This window comes from Arvicola amphibius, chromosome 9, assembly GCF_903992535.2.
Source record: "Arvicola amphibius chromosome 9, mArvAmp1.2, whole genome shotgun sequence".
Taxonomy (NCBI): Eukaryota; Metazoa; Chordata; class Mammalia; order Rodentia; family Cricetidae; genus Arvicola; species Arvicola amphibius.
Genome location: NC_052055.2, coordinates 1382985 through 1400680, shown reverse-complemented (window position 1 = coordinate 1400680; position 17696 = coordinate 1382985). Strand labels below are relative to the sequence as shown.

General features: G+C 42.8%; 1 protein-coding gene across 1 annotated transcript; it reads left to right on the top strand.

Annotated features, from left to right (window-relative positions):
• Positions 1-43: 43 nt before the first annotated feature.
• Positions 44-15783, top strand: Rida (reactive intermediate imine deaminase A homolog). Its single transcript, XM_038342106.2, has 6 exons — positions 44-201; positions 8210-8315; positions 12517-12571; positions 12910-12978; positions 13911-13966; positions 15263-15783. The coding sequence occupies exons 1-6, from the start codon at positions 137-139 to the stop codon at positions 15317-15319; spliced, it is 408 nt and encodes a 135-aa protein (XP_038198034.1). The 5' UTR covers positions 44-136; the 3' UTR covers positions 15320-15783.
• The last annotated feature ends 1913 nt before the right edge of the window (positions 15784-17696 follow it).

Here is a 17696-nt window from a genome sequence, read left to right as displayed (position 1 = left end):
TTCCCATCATGCCCTGCGAACCCATTGGGGGGCGGGACCTGAGGCAAAAACCCTGGTGCCTAGAGTTGTCTCGTCAGAGGAGTGAGAAGAGTTGCTGTAGAGTCTTCTTCTGGAGAGTCTTCGTGAGAGGATTAGCATGTCGTCCATAATCAAAAAGGTGATCAGCACCGCAAAAGCCCCGGCGGCCATCGGTGCCTACAGGTAATGATTCCCATGGTAGCACAAGTACCGGGTGTGCACGGGTCGCCCATTTGGAACTGTGGCCGCTGGAGGTCTCAGAACCGACCCCTTATAACACGCGAGGAAAATGAGTCCAGAAGGGGACATTGCGCCCAGATCCCCCTCAGGGAATAGGGGAGGCTTAGTGTGCCCAGAAGCTTGCCCTCCAGGGACTTGGGCCCCATCTGGAGCTGCCTCACTCCGGAGCCAAACTTGCCTAAACTCGCTGTCTCTGGTTAGAAGTGGTGTCACCCACCCACCCCTCGGCTTTTGCTTTTGTGGCTTCTGGTTTTGGTTTTCGTAACAACTTTGTTGAGAAATAGCAAACTAGTCATAGAATTCTCATTCCTTTCATGGGTACAATTCAGTGGCTTTCAACTATGCGCAGAAGTTGTCAGCCATCGAAAAGAAACCTTTGTGTCCTTCCTAAAATAAGCTTTCGTTCCGCATGACCTCTTATTTACTTCCCATCGCTATAGGGCTTACCTGTTAAAGATGTGTCCTCATAAAAGTATCCTATACTATGTAGTCCTCTGTGACGGGCTTCTTTTACTAACATGAAGTTTGAACTAATCCTTTCTTCATTCCCGAGTAAACCCATCAACAGATGCTTGTTGCATGTGGACAGCTGATCACAGCAATATTCAGCAAATCCCCGTATGTCTATCCAAGTCCTTGGTTTTTACAACATGTAGGCATGCCCTGTGATGTGTGTGAATGGTTTTCCATGTTTATTTATCACTAATATCAAATAGAAGCAACATCAAAGGCGATTTTCTGAGATGGCCCTATATAATATAAATACTATATACTATAAAAAAATACATATACTAGATGGAAAAAAATCACCCTTTGGCATTTATCTTCACTTGCCAGAAGTGCTTTTACATAGAAATGTACTCCCTTTACGCTTCGTTCTGTGGTTGCCTGTGAAGGACAGGGTCTCACTATTGATGTAGCTCAGACCAACCTGGAACCTGCTGGTCTGTTTCGGTGTTCTTAGCTCTGAGATGGGGAACAGCACACCTCTTAAAACCTGGGGACCAACTTGAAACCTTATTTTCTCAAGACGCCTCGGCTTTAAAAGATCCCTGGATCGTATCTTATGTGTTCTTGCAAACTTTCCCCTCGTTAATTCCTTTCTAAATCTTCACTAAAGTATGTCTAGAGCCAATTTTCCTTTTGAAAGAGTAGTTTCTGATGTAGTATCTCTTCACTGTGAATCAGAGCTGCAGATTTCCTTTCTACAGCTGCAACATTTGAAAAGCGGAAGATGTGTAGTGGGTGCCAAGTTCTTAACTGATACGAAAATGTGTAAGAAGTGATCCGGTGTGAAAGGCCTTCACCTATATAACAACAAGAAAGCATCCATGGATGCTACGTGGCAGGCACCTTTTCTTCTTTAAGTGGTCTCAAGGTCAAGCTAGCTGACTAGCTCAAGGTCATAGGGTCTGTAAGTGACAGCTTGGTTTGAACTCTAGCTCCCTGAATACCACACTAGCAAGAGAATTAGCATTCAGGTGTGGCAGAACAGCCATTATTATAATAAATGGGTTGGAAATGAAACTTGATGGTGTGAGAGACCAAATGAAAGGGGGGACAACTGATTCTCTTATTTGGAGCAGAGAAAGAAGAAAAAAGATTTGGAAAACTGCTTGTGAAAGGTCATCAGGTTAAATTTTTAAAGGTGGACTTCTCGTTTCTGGCAGTGTTGTGAAGTTTGACTCTTTAAAGTTGAATTGTTGAGGATTTGCAATCCTACCAGAGGAACTAGCTGAAGTGAGGGCGCAAAGATAGAAGAATACAGGATGTACACTTTTGGGGGAAATAGTTTTGCAATTGAAATGCTTTTTTTCCCTCCCAAACTATGTACCGGGTGTTTTATAACTTCATACACATTTTCTTTGAAATGACTCACTTTTACTTAAATTAATTTTAAAGGGAAACTTTATCAGAATACTTAAAATAGGAAACAGTACAACAGAAAGTAACTATTTAAAAAAAACTCAAATAAAAAGTGTTAAGGTCAGCCCCTAAGTTGCAAAATTCTATTTACGTATTGCGGTTGGCTCAAAGCTTTGGGCCTGCTCTTTTTGTTGAAAGTGTTTCTGGCTGGGGCTGGAGAGATGGCTCAGCAGTTAAGAGCATTGACTATTCTTCCAGATGACCCAGGTTCAGTTCCCACATGGCAGCTCACAGCTGTCTGTGACTTCAGTTCCAGAGGACATGACACCCTCACACAGACATACAGGCAGGCAAAATACTAATGCACATAAAATAAAAATAAATTATCTTTTTTAAAAAAAGTGTTTATGGCTGGGGCTGACTCAGCAGTTAAGAGATCTTCCAGGGACTCAAGTTTGGTTCCCAGCACCAGCATGGGTCTGTTCACAACCATCTGTAACTCCAGCTCCAGGGGATCCAACACCCTGTTTTAGCTTCATGGGTATGCACACAGATGGTGCACATATGCACATACACAGATGCACAAACACAAATAATAATAACAATTTTCCATGTGTTCCTGGCTGAGGGTGGAAATTGCTCAGTGAAAAAGCCTGCTGAGGGGCTGGAGAGATAGCTCAGAGGTTAAGAGCATTGCCTGCTCTTTCAATTGACTGAGTTCAATTCCAATTCAACCACATGGTGGCTCACAACCATCTGTAATGGGGTCTGGTGCCCTCTTCTGGCCTGCGGTCATACACACAGACAAAATATTGTATACATAATAAATAAATAAATATTTTTTAAAAAAAAAGAAAAAAGGAAAAGCCTGCTGAACATGTGTGACTCCCCACGCTATTTTTTTTAAAGGGGATAGTTTCTTAAACTTGTTTTCTGAAAATAATCTTTTTAATCCTTAATACAATAAGAAGGGTCAGAACCACAATTGCTACTTCTACTGATGTTTTCTTAGCCCTAACAATGTTCCATGTGCACAATTAATATTACAGCCTCCATTTTTAAATGTAAGAGCTGACATGCAATAAGTTGAATAATTTGCCAAGGTCACCCCCTAAGTTATGTAATACAATTTGAAAGCAGTGTAATGAACTCCGGGGCTGATTCTGAACAATTTCATTTGTTGTTCCCAGCTTAGAAGAATTGAAAGACAACAACAACAACAACAAAAATTCTCTTAATATGATTCACTGTCTATGGCTGACCTTCTGGGGAAACATTGAAAAGTTGGCATTAGGAGTTAGACTTTGGCCAGTGGTGATGGTGCACGCCTTTAATCCCAGCACTCTGGAGGCAGAGGCAGGCGGATCTCTGTGAGTTTGAGGCCAGCCTCTGTGGTCTACAGAGAGAGTTCCAGGACAGCCAGGGCTACACAGAAAAACCCTGTCTCAAAACAAAGAGTTGGATTCTGTCAGGGAGAACAGAGTTGGACTTTGGATTTAAATTCTTACTTGACTTCTTTTTACTTGTGTAGCCTTGCAAAGAGACTTTGTCTTAGTTGCTTCTTTATCTCCTAGGTGAACATGATAGTAACCCTAGTTCTTAAGCTTAAATAAGGAAGCGATCAGGCCAAACAAATTTGTCCTGAAGCCTAGTAACCCGGGTGTAGGCCCCCTCTTTCTGTTTAGAACTGCTCTTCATGGGGCCTGGAGAGATGGCTCAGCAATTAAGAGCAGTGACTGTTCTTCCAGTGGTCCTGAGTTCAATTCCCAGCAACCACATGGTGGCTTACAACCATCTGTAATGAGATCTGGTGCCCTCTTCTGGCCTGCACGGATACATATGGGCAGAACACTGTATACATAATAAATAAATCTAAGAACAAAAATAAAATAAAAAAGAACTGCTCTACATGGAGACCAGAGAGTCTGATCCCCATGCAGCACCTACACAAGCCCTGTGTGGTGACCCTCCCGTGACCACAGCAGGTGGGAGGCATGGACAGAGAATTCCCCAGGGCCAGCTGATTAGATAGACTAGGTCAAATCACAAGTTCCAGGTTCGGCTGAGAGACCCTGCCTCAGTATAATATATAATGTGAAGAGAGGTTGAAGAAGACTCCTGATGTCAACATCAGGCCTCCACGGTCACATATGCATCAAGCTCAAGAACATGTATACACACACACCACACACTCCAAACATACATAGAGGGAGACAAGAAAACATAGTAAAATATTTCTGATTGACTTGGAACAGGTGAGGTCACTGCTTTGTCAAGCTGCGTGCAGGGAAGAGACTCAACAAGAGTATGTCAGTTTGGGGGGGTTGTGGGGTGGCGAGACATCATGGTGTTTGGACGTCCCACCCTGCATTCTAATCAAAGGGAGTAAGAAATGCTAGAAGACCATTTGGAAATAAAGGCTTTTGTGCATGAAGTTTGTGGTGCGTACACTGTTGAAAGTCTAGGTCCTCTGTAGAGAGAATTCTAATGTGCTGATCTTTTCAGTCCGCAGCGTTGGGATGGATGGGCTGTTGTCACTAATTAACTAGCCAGCTCAGCACACTTGAGGATGCCGAGGACAGAGTCTGGAGAGATTGCAACATCCGTGTGTGCCGTTCCATTTTGTTAGCTCTGTCGTAATGTGGCACCGATTGTGACTGGGAGCTTAATTGGAACATTTTTGAGAGTTTTACCACCCTCGGTTTTAAGGTTGGTTTGGTGTAGGTAAGCCTCATACATGGTGAACCTCCTAAGCACAGGAATTCTAGGTTTGGACCATCATGCCTATTGTATTTCTGGCCAGGAAGTAAAATAAAATGCTTTTAAGTGTCTGGAATCTGCACAGGTGAGATGGTTCAGCAGGGAAAAGCATGTAGTGACTTTGGTCCAGGGAGCTACATGGTACAGGGGGAAAACTGACTCCTCCTCCAGTGTCCACCATGGTGCACACACACACACGCATGCACACACACACACACGCACATGCACACACACACACACACACACACCAATAAAATGTATTTCAAAAAATGGGGAGCAGGAGAGATGACTCAGTAGTTAAGAGCATTTCCTGCCTCTGCACAACACCCAAGTTTAGTGCTCTGTACCCACATCAGGTAACTCCAGGGGATCTGATGCCCTCTTCTGGCCTCTGGGCACCCACATACAATGTGGCGTACACTCACGCAAACACACATAAGTAAAAATAAGGTCTATTTGTAAAAATTGTTTATTTTATTGTTTTATGTGTATGAAGGTTTTGTTTGCATGTATGTGTGTACATATGCTGCATACATGAAGAGGCCAGAAGAGAGTGCCAGATCGCATCAGGACTGGAGCTAGAGACATTTGTGAACTACCCTGTGGATGCCTGGAATCGAACCTGGGTCCTCTGCAAGAGCAGCTAGTGCTCTTAACAACTCAACCAACTCTCCAGCCCCCAAATAAAATCTTTGAAAAATAAAAATTACAAGACAGCTTTAGAACCTAACAGCTGGAAGAGTAGGCTTCTTAGGCCCCCAAAGTATCAAGTAGCCAATTGGGTTTTTTGTTTTGTTTTGTTTTGTTTTTGATTTTTGTTGTTGTTTTTTGTTTTTGTGAACAAACCTTTTTAAGCTGGGTGGTGGTGGCGCACGCCTTTAATCCCAGCACTCAGGAGGCAGAGGCAGGCGAATCTATGTGAGTTTGAGGCCAGCCTGTTCTTCAAACTGAGTTCCAGGACTCTGTCTCGAAAAACCAAAATAAATAAATAAACCTTTGGGGGTGATTCATATAACTCAAATAGTTTCAGCTTTGTTATTCTGAATAAGTAGATTTCTTTTAGCTATCATAAAACTTTTGTTTATTGATAATGCATTTGAGTTTAAACTCTTCTAGGTGTTGGGAGAACTGAAGATATTTTTGTGAAGGGCCTAGTGCAGGTGGCCTACCTAATTCTACAAGGGTCAGTTAATAGTTAATTAGTTAACTAGTGGTACTGTTCAACCTGAGAAAACTCACACATTAACAAGCTCAGTAGTTATCTGTCTGAAGATAGAGGTGGAAGGAAGCCAAGAGTCGAGAAGAACCGTAGGCTCTCTGCGTTCTTGGTCGAGCTCCAGCACTTCAAGGTCCTGCACAGAACACGGCTTTAACAGCCAGGACTGGTGGTGCTGTGTGCTGAGAGGACACAGCAGCAGCTGCAAACACAGCATGCGTGCTGTGTGCAGAGAATCACCCTGTACAGATGCAGCATGGTTCTCTGCCCTCAGAAGTTTACAGTCTGGGAGACAGACTCAGAATAGACATTTAACATTCCTTAAAGCCGAGCATAGCAGCACACACCTTTAATCCTAGCACTCCGGGAGGGGGGGGGGGGCAGACAGACTCTGTGAGTTCAAAGCCAGTCTGGTCTACATACTGATTTCCAGGAGAGTCAGGGCTGCATAGTGAAATCCTGTCTCAAGAAAACAAACAGAAAGTCCTTAAAGTCCGGGGTGGTGTGTGACTGTAATGCCAGCACTTAAGAGCTGGAGGCAGGAGGATCTGAAGTTCAAAGTAGCTACATAGTGAGGTTATTTAACAGTTTAGACTACAGGAGACTCAAAAATGAAAAGAAGAAAATAATAGAAGCTTTGTTTAAAACTGTCCTCTTTATCCTTATGTTGTGGTAGCACATAGCTGTAAACGCAGCTCTCAGGAGGTAGAGGCAGGAGGATCACCATAAATTCAAGCCAGCCTCGACTACACAGTGGGTTTCAGGTCAACCAGGACTACATGATGAAGCCCTCTCTCAAAAGCAAAAGCAAACCCCGCAAAAGTACTATTTTGAACTGGGCAGTGATGGCACACACCTTTAAAGCCCAACACTTGGTAGTTGGAAACAGGCGGATCTCTGTGAGTTCAAGGACAGCCAAGGCTTCAAAGAAACCCTTTCTCAAAAAAAAAATATTATTTTAATGAGGCGACCTCTGTGATCTAGTGGAAACAGAGAGGTGGAGGGTGGGGGTTGTCTCAGTGTATGAAACCACAATGGAAGAGAAGGGGATTAAAATATATCTTTATAATGCAATATGCTGTAGCTATTAAAAATTAATGAAAAAAATGCTGGGCGATAGTGGCGCACACCTTTAATCCCAGTGGGAGACAGAGGCAGGTGGATCTCTGTGAGTTCGAGGCCAGCCTGGTCTATGAGAGCTAGTCTAAGACAGCTAGGACTAGACACAGAGAGAGAAACCCTGTCTTGAAAAGCCAATAATAATAATGAGTGAAAAATATACATACAGAAGTTCACAGTAAGCTCTGTGAGGAATGGCTTGCTCTCAGAATGCATCTACAGCTATACAACAAGCAATAACTAACCTTTCCTCCACCAGACACCTTTTCTTAAGGGCTCCTAATAGTTTGTCTTTGCTGGAATTTAAACCATGTATAGTCATCCGCTGAATCCAACAGTGGTTTGTTTTGTCTATTGGGATGTTGTTCCCAAACAGTCATGTAAAGTTTTTGGATGTGTTTTCATTCGCATTTACGTAGCTGCCTGAGGGATGGAATAATACTGGGTAGCATGTTGAGGATATGTTAAGAAGTGGCCCAGTCTTTTTCCAGTGTTCCGTGTGTGAAGGCTCTGGCTCTTTACTTTTTCCAGTGTATTTCATTCTTGCAGGTGCGGTGTGTTTCTGCCACTGCTGTGATGTCAGTGGCTTCTTAGATTTGTGTGTGTGTGTGTGTGTGTGTGTGTGTGTGTGTGTGTGTAGCCTCTTTCCTGTACTCCTTAGTTGTTTGTGTATCTTATGGAGTATCTGCCAAAATCAATTGCCTGTATTCTATTAGGTTGTATATCTTAATATTATTTAGTTACAAGTTCTTCATATATTCTGGGTGCAAGTCCTTCGTTAGATATATGTTGTAAATATTCTCTCCCCTCCTCTGACTTTTTTACGTTCTTAAATATGTCTGTCAATAAACAAAATTTTAATTTACTAAAAGTCAAATTTATCAGTTTTATATTTTACACCTTGTACATTTTTATCTTATTAAATTGCTATTTTAGCATTGACTTTTATGTTATCTCTTTTACATGTATATTGGCTTTTGTTCATTTCAGCCAAGCCGTGCTGGTGGACAGGACTGTTTACATTTCTGGACAGGTGGGCTTGGATCCTTCCAGTGGACAGCTTGTGCCAGGAGGGGTAGTAGAAGAAGCCAAACAGGTGAGTCACCTCACATTAGAGGCCCTTTCTGCCACTGATCATCCATGGCCCTGATAAGTTTAGTAGACATCAGCCGATAAATGTGTTTTCGGCCACTCACTACTTGATTTCAGATTTTGAAAAAAAAAAAATCTAATTTTAGATTTAGTTATTCTATGTATGTCTTAGGGTTTTATTGATGTGAAGAAACACCATGACCACAGCATTTCTTAGCAAGGAAAACACTTAGTTGGGGTTGGCTTACAGTTCCAGAGGTTTAGTCCATTATCATCATGGTGGGAAACATGGTGGCAGGCAGGCAGACACGGTGCTAGGGAGGGAGCTCAGAGTTCTACGTCTGGATCCACAGGCAGCAGGAAGAAAAAGAGACACACTAGGCATAACTTGAGCTTCTGAGACTTCAGAGTCCACCTCTTAGTGACACACTTCCTCCGCAAGACCATAGCTCCCAATACTGCCAGTCCCTGTGAGTCCATGGGGCTATTTTCATTCAAACTATCACATCCACTCCCTGGCCTCCATAGACTTACAGCCATATCATAATGCAAACTTTTTTAAATGTCCCCATGGTCTATAACAGTCTCAACATTCTTTAAAAGTCCAAAGTTTGGGAAGGGATGGCGAGGGAAAGCAATGAAAAAGACATCTTAATTAGAAGGAGCCATTATGGGGTTAGGGAGAAACCTGGGGCTAGGGAAACTCCCAGGAAGCCACAAGGATGACCCCAGCTAAGCCTCCTAGCAATAGTGAAGAGGGTGCCTGAACTGGCCTCCTGTTATCAGACTGGTGACTACTCTAATGGTCCTTATAGAACCTTCATCCAGTAACCAATGGAAGCAGATGCAGAGATCCACAGCCAAGCACCGGGCTGAGCCCTTGGAGTCCAGTCAAAGAGAGGGAGAAGGGATTATATGAGCAAGGGTGGTCAAAATCATGATGGGGAAATGTAATGGATTACAATAAAGTAGTCCCATGCTAGCTCAGAAGGGAGTGTAATAATAGGGGTAGACTCAGAGATCAACAATCCTCTGCATGAGAGGGAACAGGAACTGAATCCAGCAGCCAAGAGAGGCTGCGCATGTTTTTACATCTATTTCTATAGTACCCAAGACCACGCCCAAAGTGGTCCAGCATCTCAAAGGCCATTGGCTGAAGGAGTTCCCACTGCATCTCCCCTTTTGTCTAAATAAGAGAGTTTCAAACCCAATACAAGCTATATACAATATAAGAACAGATATCAAGTATAAAAATTAGAATTATAGCCAGCCTAAACAATATTAAGAAACATATGTTAAATGTTTTAATAATTTTCCTATCCTAAGGAGTCTACGTCTTGTATTAGAAATGGCTTGGCTAAGTCATGAGAGGAAAGTAACTACAGCTATCTAATCTTTAACCCCCTTGAAGACCTGAGAGGGGAAATAATATTACTTGAGTAAACAGGAAGTGCAATCAAGCGACTTCCAAAATGTGCAATAAATGATGGAGACCACTGGCTACCTGGGCAATCACCCAAAGTCTCATTTGCAACATTGGAGCAACCAACTTTGGCTAAGGCCTAGAGTAACTGACAGACCATTTTTAGAGGCCGGAAATTTTTCAGAACTGTCTTACCCTGTCTGGGCAAGGTCTGGCAGTCTTTTTCACTGTGTCCTGCTTGTCCAGTCCAGACACCATGCATTTTGTCAGTGGTCGAGGCATAGGCAGTTTTTTGCCCAAAGGTCGGTTTTGCCAAGAAGAGAACAAGCTCCAAGTGGAGTATCTTCGGTGTCCAACATTTTTTCAGGAATAGATTGGTGTTGCCAGAAGCAGTCATGTTTTATGTCAGCAGAACCCTACGTTATTGAAATGCCATATTTACAGTTTTTTGAAGTGCTTGAAGATTACCTGTCTATGCGGAATACAACCTCTGGGTATCTAAAGAACCCCTTTCTTCTGTCCTTGACTCCAAAGCCAGAACCACGTGGCCCAAACTGCCAAGTTCTGTTGCTTGCTGGGGCAGGCCCTCTCGTTCAATTACATCTTCACCAACTTCCTGTTTTTTATGGTTTCCTTCATTGCCTTAAGTTGGCTGGCCCCAAACTCAGAGATCCACCTGCCTCTGCTTCTAGAGTGCTGGGATTAAAGGCGTGTGCTACCACCACCCAGCTCTAAACTTTTGTTTAATTCTTTTTTACAAACTGGAAGCTTAGCTGGATGAGATTTTGCCCTGAACTCGCCACTGCCTTTATTCCATTTAACGTCAGGATTTTCTTTAATCCGCTTATCTCCTTGAACACGTAGCTCTATTTCACTTCCTGGTGCCCCTTTTCTCCTCAAATTGTACATTTTGTAACTTTCCTTGCTTGGCTCCTTTTCCAAGTATGGCCACCAAAGTAACATAGTCAACATTAGGCGTCTGGAAATCTCTGCCAAGTTGTAAATCCATAACTCTTCAATTTTACCTTAGGCAGATTTTTTGGGACAAGGGCAGAGAACAGCCACATTTTCTACACAATACCATGAGAATGTTCTCTAGGTCACATACTATTATTTTTCTCCTCTGAAACCTCTTGAGCCAAGCTCCTCAGCACCACTGTCTTCCATGTTCCTGCTAGTATGGTCCATGAAGCCCCCACTTAAAACATTCAACTTCTTTTCTAATTCAAAGTCCCAAAGACCATAATACTCCAAACAAAAGTGGAATACCAAATCATGGTGGTTTGAATAGGTATGGCCCCCATAGACTTGTGTGTTTAAATGCTTGACCTATAGGGAGTGACACTATTAGGTGTGCCTTGTAAGAAGTGTGTCACTGTGGGGTGGGCTTTGAGGTCTCATATGCTCAAGCTACACCCAGCACGGGGCACAGTTCACTTCCTGTTGCCTGCAGATCAAGATGTAGACCTTTTGTCTCCTTCTCCAGCACCATGTCTGCCTGTATGCCACCATGCTTCTCGCTGTGATGATAATGGACTGGACCTCTGCACTGTAATCCAGCCCCAATTAAATGTTTTCCTTTATAAGAGTTGCCATGGTCATGGTGTTTCTTCACAGCAATAGAAATCCTAACTGAGACACCCAGTCCCTAGTACCAACACTCCAACAAGGCCACATCTCCCATAGTGCCAGTCCCTATAAGAAATTTGAATTTTATTTTATGTGTATGGGTGTTTTGTCTACATGTCTGTCTGTGTGCCATGTGTGTACCCAGTGCTTACATAGGCCAAAAGAGGGCCTCCAAATTGGAGTCACAGATAGTGGGAAAATGTCATGTGGGTTCTGAGAATTGAACCTGCGTCCTCTGAAAGAGCAACCAGTGCTCTTAACCATTGAGCCATCTCTCTAGCCCCATATACAAAACTTGAAATTATGGCTGGTTCTAAGAGTGAGAGAAAAGGGATGAGAGACCTTTTCCCTGTATGTGGGGTTTTCAAAATTGATTTTTAATTGTTTGCTTTATTTGTATATTAAGGGACTGGAGAGATGGTTCAAGGTTGAAAAGCAGCCTGTTTCTCTCGCAGAGGGCCCAGGTTTGGTCTGTAGTACCCACACAGGTTGTCACAATAGCTGGTGATTCCAGCTACCAGGGAATCTGACACCTCTGGTCTCTATGAACACCTGTACGCACTTGTGTGGATTCACACAGAACACAGAAACACGCATGCACACAAATGATTAAACATAAAACTAAAAAAATAAACACACAAACAAATATTGTATTGTTACCACCTAAATGGGGAGGAAGAATATATTGAAAAGAGTAAGTTAAAGCTAGAATTTAAAAACTAAGGTTTTTCCAGAGACCTCAGTGTCAAACATATATATGTATATGTATATGTATGTGTATATATATATATATATATAATTAATAAGGGTTTGATTATTTGAGGTTTATTTTGAGTCTGGGGGAGAGGGGTTGTTTTGGTTTTAAGACAGAGTCTCACGTAGCCTAGGCTGGATTTGAACTCACTGTGCAGCCATAGGTGACCTTGAACTCCTCATCTTCCTGCCTTAACCTCCCAAGTGTAGCTCCATTCCAGTATTCCTACAGAATAATACAGCCTTCTCCGTACATTCCAGAAAGATTCAGTCCACACTCAAGGGAACCAATACATAACTGACTGTGTGGAGACACCAATTATATGATTGTATATATGTGTACATTATATACGTGTGATTATATAACATCGGCATCTGACCTTTCTGGCTTGATTCGCAGGCTCTTACAAACTTGGGCGAGATTCTGAAAGCTGCAGGCTGTGACTTCACTAACGGTGAGCCACTGGGTCTTTTTCTTCAGTGTTAGTTGGTGGATTTTGTTGTTGTTTGTGTATCTGCAGTGCCCAGGATCCAACTCAGGGCCTCATGCATGTTGGGTAAGCATTCCGGCATTGAGTCATTTGATATCTCCTTGGTCTTTGTGAAGGACGTATGATGCCCAACAATATGCGTCCCGTCTTAGTTGCTAAAGATTGTGGTTTTAATGGTGTGGGAGACAGCACTGTTTCCTTCCACTTCTTCACTCCCTGCTTTCGTCAAGATAGCCACAAAATCACACACTGACTTCCTGAGCCTTGTTTTGAGTCTGATGAATGAAAACTCTGTCTTCTAGTGGTAAAGACAACTGTTTTGCTGGCCGACATAAATGACTTTGCCACTGTCAATGAGGTCTACAAAATGTGTGAGTAATTTGTCCTTATTCCTGCTCACTTTTAAAGGGAAGTAAATCTGCTAATGTAAATGAGCGTCATTGTCAAGTAAAAGTGACAGAGATCTTAAAATGCTATTTTGTCCTGAGCCAGTCCATCTTCTGCTTGGAAGCATACAGTAGGCCTCATGGAAAAGATCTAATGTATTCTATCGCAGTTCCTAGAAATAGAAGATACATAAACCCTGCAAGTTCATTTTCCTAAAGCCTAGTTTTATTAGTTTCTTTGACTTTTTAAACCCTCCCCCAAAATGTTTTCTAGACATATAGCCTTGTTGCTATTGCTATGATAAGGTCTAGCTAATATCTTTGTTCTGGCTCTCTCAGAATCAGTAGGGAGTTACTTAACATTCCCATGCTTTGGTCTCTTTGTATGTAAAGAGAGGACAGTCTTCCGCTACCTTAGGAGGCTGTTGGGATGATTAAATGAATTGCCCTATAAAGCTCTTAGAACAGATGCTGGCACTGAGCAGATGCTACGGCTGCTGTCGTTGCCATGGTGGGGGAAGCGGGTCCCTGTCTCCTGGTGAGATAAGACAAAGGTGCGGTGTGGGAGAAATGTCCTTATTATTCTCTGCAGAAGAAATGGCCAGAGAAGGCCAGAGTTCGTAGGAGCGTCCTCACTGAAGATAAGGAGCCATTCCCTCTTTGGATAACTGTCCCATGGGTATCATTTTAAGGCCCAAACCATTCTCATCATTACAAAACAAAAATGCCTGATCATGTCTCTTATTGGTTTATAAAATATTTAGGAAAGCACTGGATGTCATAAAGTCATGTGGTCAGACAGTCTAAATTGAGCTTTCTGAGGTGTCATTTGTGTCAGGGAAACAGCCGGGCCGCGAGGCAGTTCCCAGACTCTGGCTGCTCCTGCTGAGACTAACCTGATGTTGTTCTACATTCAGATTTCAAGAGCAACCTTCCTGCCAGGGCTGCGTACCAGGTCGCTGCTTTGCCCAGAGTAAGTACGCCGCGTAAGATGGCCAGTGCGCATGGGCACACGAAACCCGTCTTTCCGAAAGCACACCCAAAAATAGTACAGTCCCGTTTCTCAGAAACATAAAGTCTAAAGGCAAAACCCTGATACTGCTATGTACCTAGAAAAAAAAACTAAGAAATCTTATAAAGCAACACACGGGCATGACCCACTCCAGAGATTTAAATTATGAGAAAAACCTTAAGAGCGACAGTTTCGTAATGTTACTTAGGGAATGGGATTTGTGCTGAGGGTGGAGTGGTGGGTTGCTGGGCCCCTCCTGTGTGTCACCCTGCAGTCTGACTTCCTGCCAGTCCTCCACCTTCCGTAAGGACTTCTTCAAATGGAACCCAGTGTAGAATCAGTGGAGACCTCAGGACAGCCTTTGCTCTTGCTGGAGGAAGCTCTACATACCAGCAGGGTGTCTTAACACTCTAGCTAGTTTCTACTTATTTTAGAGTATTGGCCAGAGAATTTGGGCATTGGTGCTATTATGTATCCTCACCTGGCTCTCATTGAATAGAGTCTAGACTTTTCACTGGAATGATGCTCTCGGAACCAGTGGCACACAATGCCACCATTATGGTTTTGGTGTCCCCCACTAGGGCCTCTTTTCCTGTGTGTCCTGCACAGGCTGCGCACCTACAGCCCAGAGGCAGGTCCTGCTCACTTCCTGTAACTTGCCAGTAAAGACCTGGTGTCACCTAGCAGTGTCCTTTGCTGTCTTAATTAGTTACTGTTAATTAGTTACTGGAAAGGGTCCCTGGGTGTAGAGCTTTAAGCTTGGAATCAAAAGACATGGGTTTGGTCATCCGCTGTTCATCTTTGCAACTTGGGACAACTTGACCAGCCTTTCTGAGGCGAGTGCCTGGTTTCACAACTAGTGCCCGCTGCGGGTATCAGATGAGCTAACACACCTGAACGTACCTAGCATGGTAGCCTGACCTGCAGCAGGGTCTTAGTGGATTTTTTTCTATTCTTTGTTTTCTGTGAAGAGAGGAAAGGTAAAAAATGCTGTGTTGCTAGACGGGCGGTGGTGGCCCACGCCTTTAATCCCAGCACTCTGGAGACAGAGGCAGAGGCAGGCGGATCTCTGTGAGCTGGAGGCCAGCCTGGTCTACAAGAGCTAGTTCCAGGACAGGCTCTAAAACTGCAGAGAAACCCTGTCTCAAAAAAGAAAAAAAAAAGCTGTGTTGCTACTAGTTGCATCTGTTTTTAGAAAGTAGCATTGAGCCTTAATGTGTCAAATGATGGAGATAGTGACTCTTGTTTTCTTTCCAGGGAAGTCGAATTGAAATAGAAGCAGTTGCTGTCCTGGGGCCGTTCAGCTCAGCATGACTATAAGTGGCCATGCTGACGCAGACTCTGGATCTTTTAAAAACGTCTTTCACACCTTAATTTTTACGAATGATGCTGGGAAGTATAAACGTGACCAAAGTAGCTGAGGTCATCGAGGAAACAACCTCACGCACGGAGAAATGAATTGGAGATTACTAGGTACACTGGCTGATGTTCTAACTATGCTTACACACACTCACATTGCCGAGTGAGAGAAGGCTCAGCACAGCTGCTCGTGTGAGTGGCAGGAATGGGGAAGGTGAGCTGTTATTCATGACAAATAGTAAGAGCACAGCTAATTAATTAAATTATTATTTTGCTCATGTGAAATATTTAGTCCTCATGTTAGATATAGGGAACTAAATCAAAATAGTTAAACTTGAACAGTACAGGAGAATAAAGTAAACCAAAATCTTACAAGATAATATTTTTCTAATGGAAATAAAAATAGATGTGTAATTTTACCCAGTGTGGTGTTTTTGACACTTTAATTATGCATTTAAAAATACTGCCTAGGTGGTTTTCTGGTCTTCCTTTCCTGTCTCCCGGGGTCGGAGTGGGGGACTGGGAAGCCGTCTGGGAACATTTGTATCCATTAAACCTGGGTTTTTTTCTAATGGGGAGGGGGGACGGACTGCCTATTGCCTGGCTTGGTTGCACACACCTTTAATCCCAGCACTCAAGAGATAGAGGCAGGCAGATTTCTATGAGTTCAAGACCAGCCTGGTCTACAAAGCAAGTTCCAGGACAGCCAGGGCTACACAGAGAAACCCTGTCTCAGAAAAATAAATAAATAAATAAATAAATAAGAGTTAAACACACTACGAGATACCTAAAAACGAGTCACCCGTATTTCTTTGCTATTATTATTTTTACTTTATTTATTGTAGCCTGCAACTCACTTTGTAGACTATAGTAGCCTCCAACTCAGAGATCTGCCTGCCTCTGCCTCCCCAGTGCTGGGATTAAAGGTGTGGCATGTGCCACCACACCCAACCTGATGTCCTGTTCGTATATGACATATTCATATATACTCTCAGAGTTTATAGAGCCTGCTTCATTCTGAAGGGCACAATAGGTCAAAAGGAATTTGTATCTGTGTATTAACAGTTCAAGCTAACACACCAGAGGAGGCTTTCAAATACTTCATTAGTTCTAATAACATATTTGCTTAATCAAAGTTGGAAATGTTGAGCCAAATAATCCTATAAAAATTTTGGCCAGGGGCTGGAGAGATGGCTCAGAGGTTAAGAGCACTGGCTGTTCTTCCGGAAGTCCTGAGTTCAATTCCCAGCAACCACATGGTGGCTCACAACCATCTGTACTGAGATCTGGCGCCTTCCTCTGGTGTGTGGGCATACATGGAGGCAGAATGTTGTATACATAATAAATAAATAAATATTTTAAAAAAAAATTTGGCCATAATTTTTCCTACTTAGTCATCAGGAAATGCCATGGTCACACAACAGCAAAGAACATTTGTCATGGACAAGTATTCTTATAACGCCAAATTTGTGTTGGCTCCTGTGAAGAAAAAATAAAGATGAGCCAGACCTCAGAAAGACTTATAGTCTCCTAACTTCTGTTTGCTAGGCAATAGCGACCCTTCAGGCTTCATAATTATTTTTAAAGAGAATTCTAAGCTGGAGATGTAGCTCAATGGATGAGTGCTTGTCTTGGAAGCATAAGGCCTTAGGTTCAGTCCCCAGGGCCACAGGGGAGAAAGTAAGAATAATAGTTTCAAATACTCCATTCAGTTCACTGTTCAGCCATCACTTCCTGCCAGCCAAGGAGATCCACTTAGGCCTGGTTGCTTCCTCTAAAACACTAATTGATAGATAGCTATTGTTATAGCAAGTACCGCTGAGCCGTCTCCCACTGCTCTAGGGAGTTGAGTGAACAGACTCCAGAGAGCTGTGCTTAATCAGTAGACTCAATATTCCAGCAGGAGTCATGTTTTGACTTCTTATAACAAGTTTTGAAAACAAAAGGAAAATATTCCTTCATGTATGTACATGTTAAAGGCAATGATATTGAGTTGATTAGATCATGAATAACATCTTCTGAATTTTATTTTTTCTGAAGTTTCTTCAATGAATATGTATTCATCTGTTACTGAAAAAAAATGGTTTTGATAAAAGCTTTCCCTTCACTTACGGCCTAAGTACTCCATGTGTGTCTAGAGAGTCCCTACTTAGAAACTTATTTTTATACCCCTTTCACCTCAATTGATTAACAACCTCTGATATTCAGGAAACTTAAAACTGATCCATAAAATAATTACTAGTTGAAGTAACTCCTTGGTCGTCCTCTGACTGAGCCTCTGGGGTGAGGTGGCAGTTGGAAAGGTCACCCCGGGCCCAAGATATCTCTAGTA

Coding starts and splice junctions, on each gene's coding strand:
- Rida (XM_038342106.2), top strand. CDS start 137: ATGTCGTCCATAATCAAAAAGGTGATCAGCACCGCAAAAGCCCCGGCG. Junction 12,572..12,909: donor AGGCTGTGACTTCACTAACG/GTGAGCCACTGG, acceptor TCTGTCTTCTAG/TGGTAAAGACAACTGTTTTG. Junction 13,967..15,262: donor AGGTCGCTGCTTTGCCCAGA/GTAAGTACGCCG, acceptor TTTTCTTTCCAG/GGAAGTCGAATTGAAATAGA.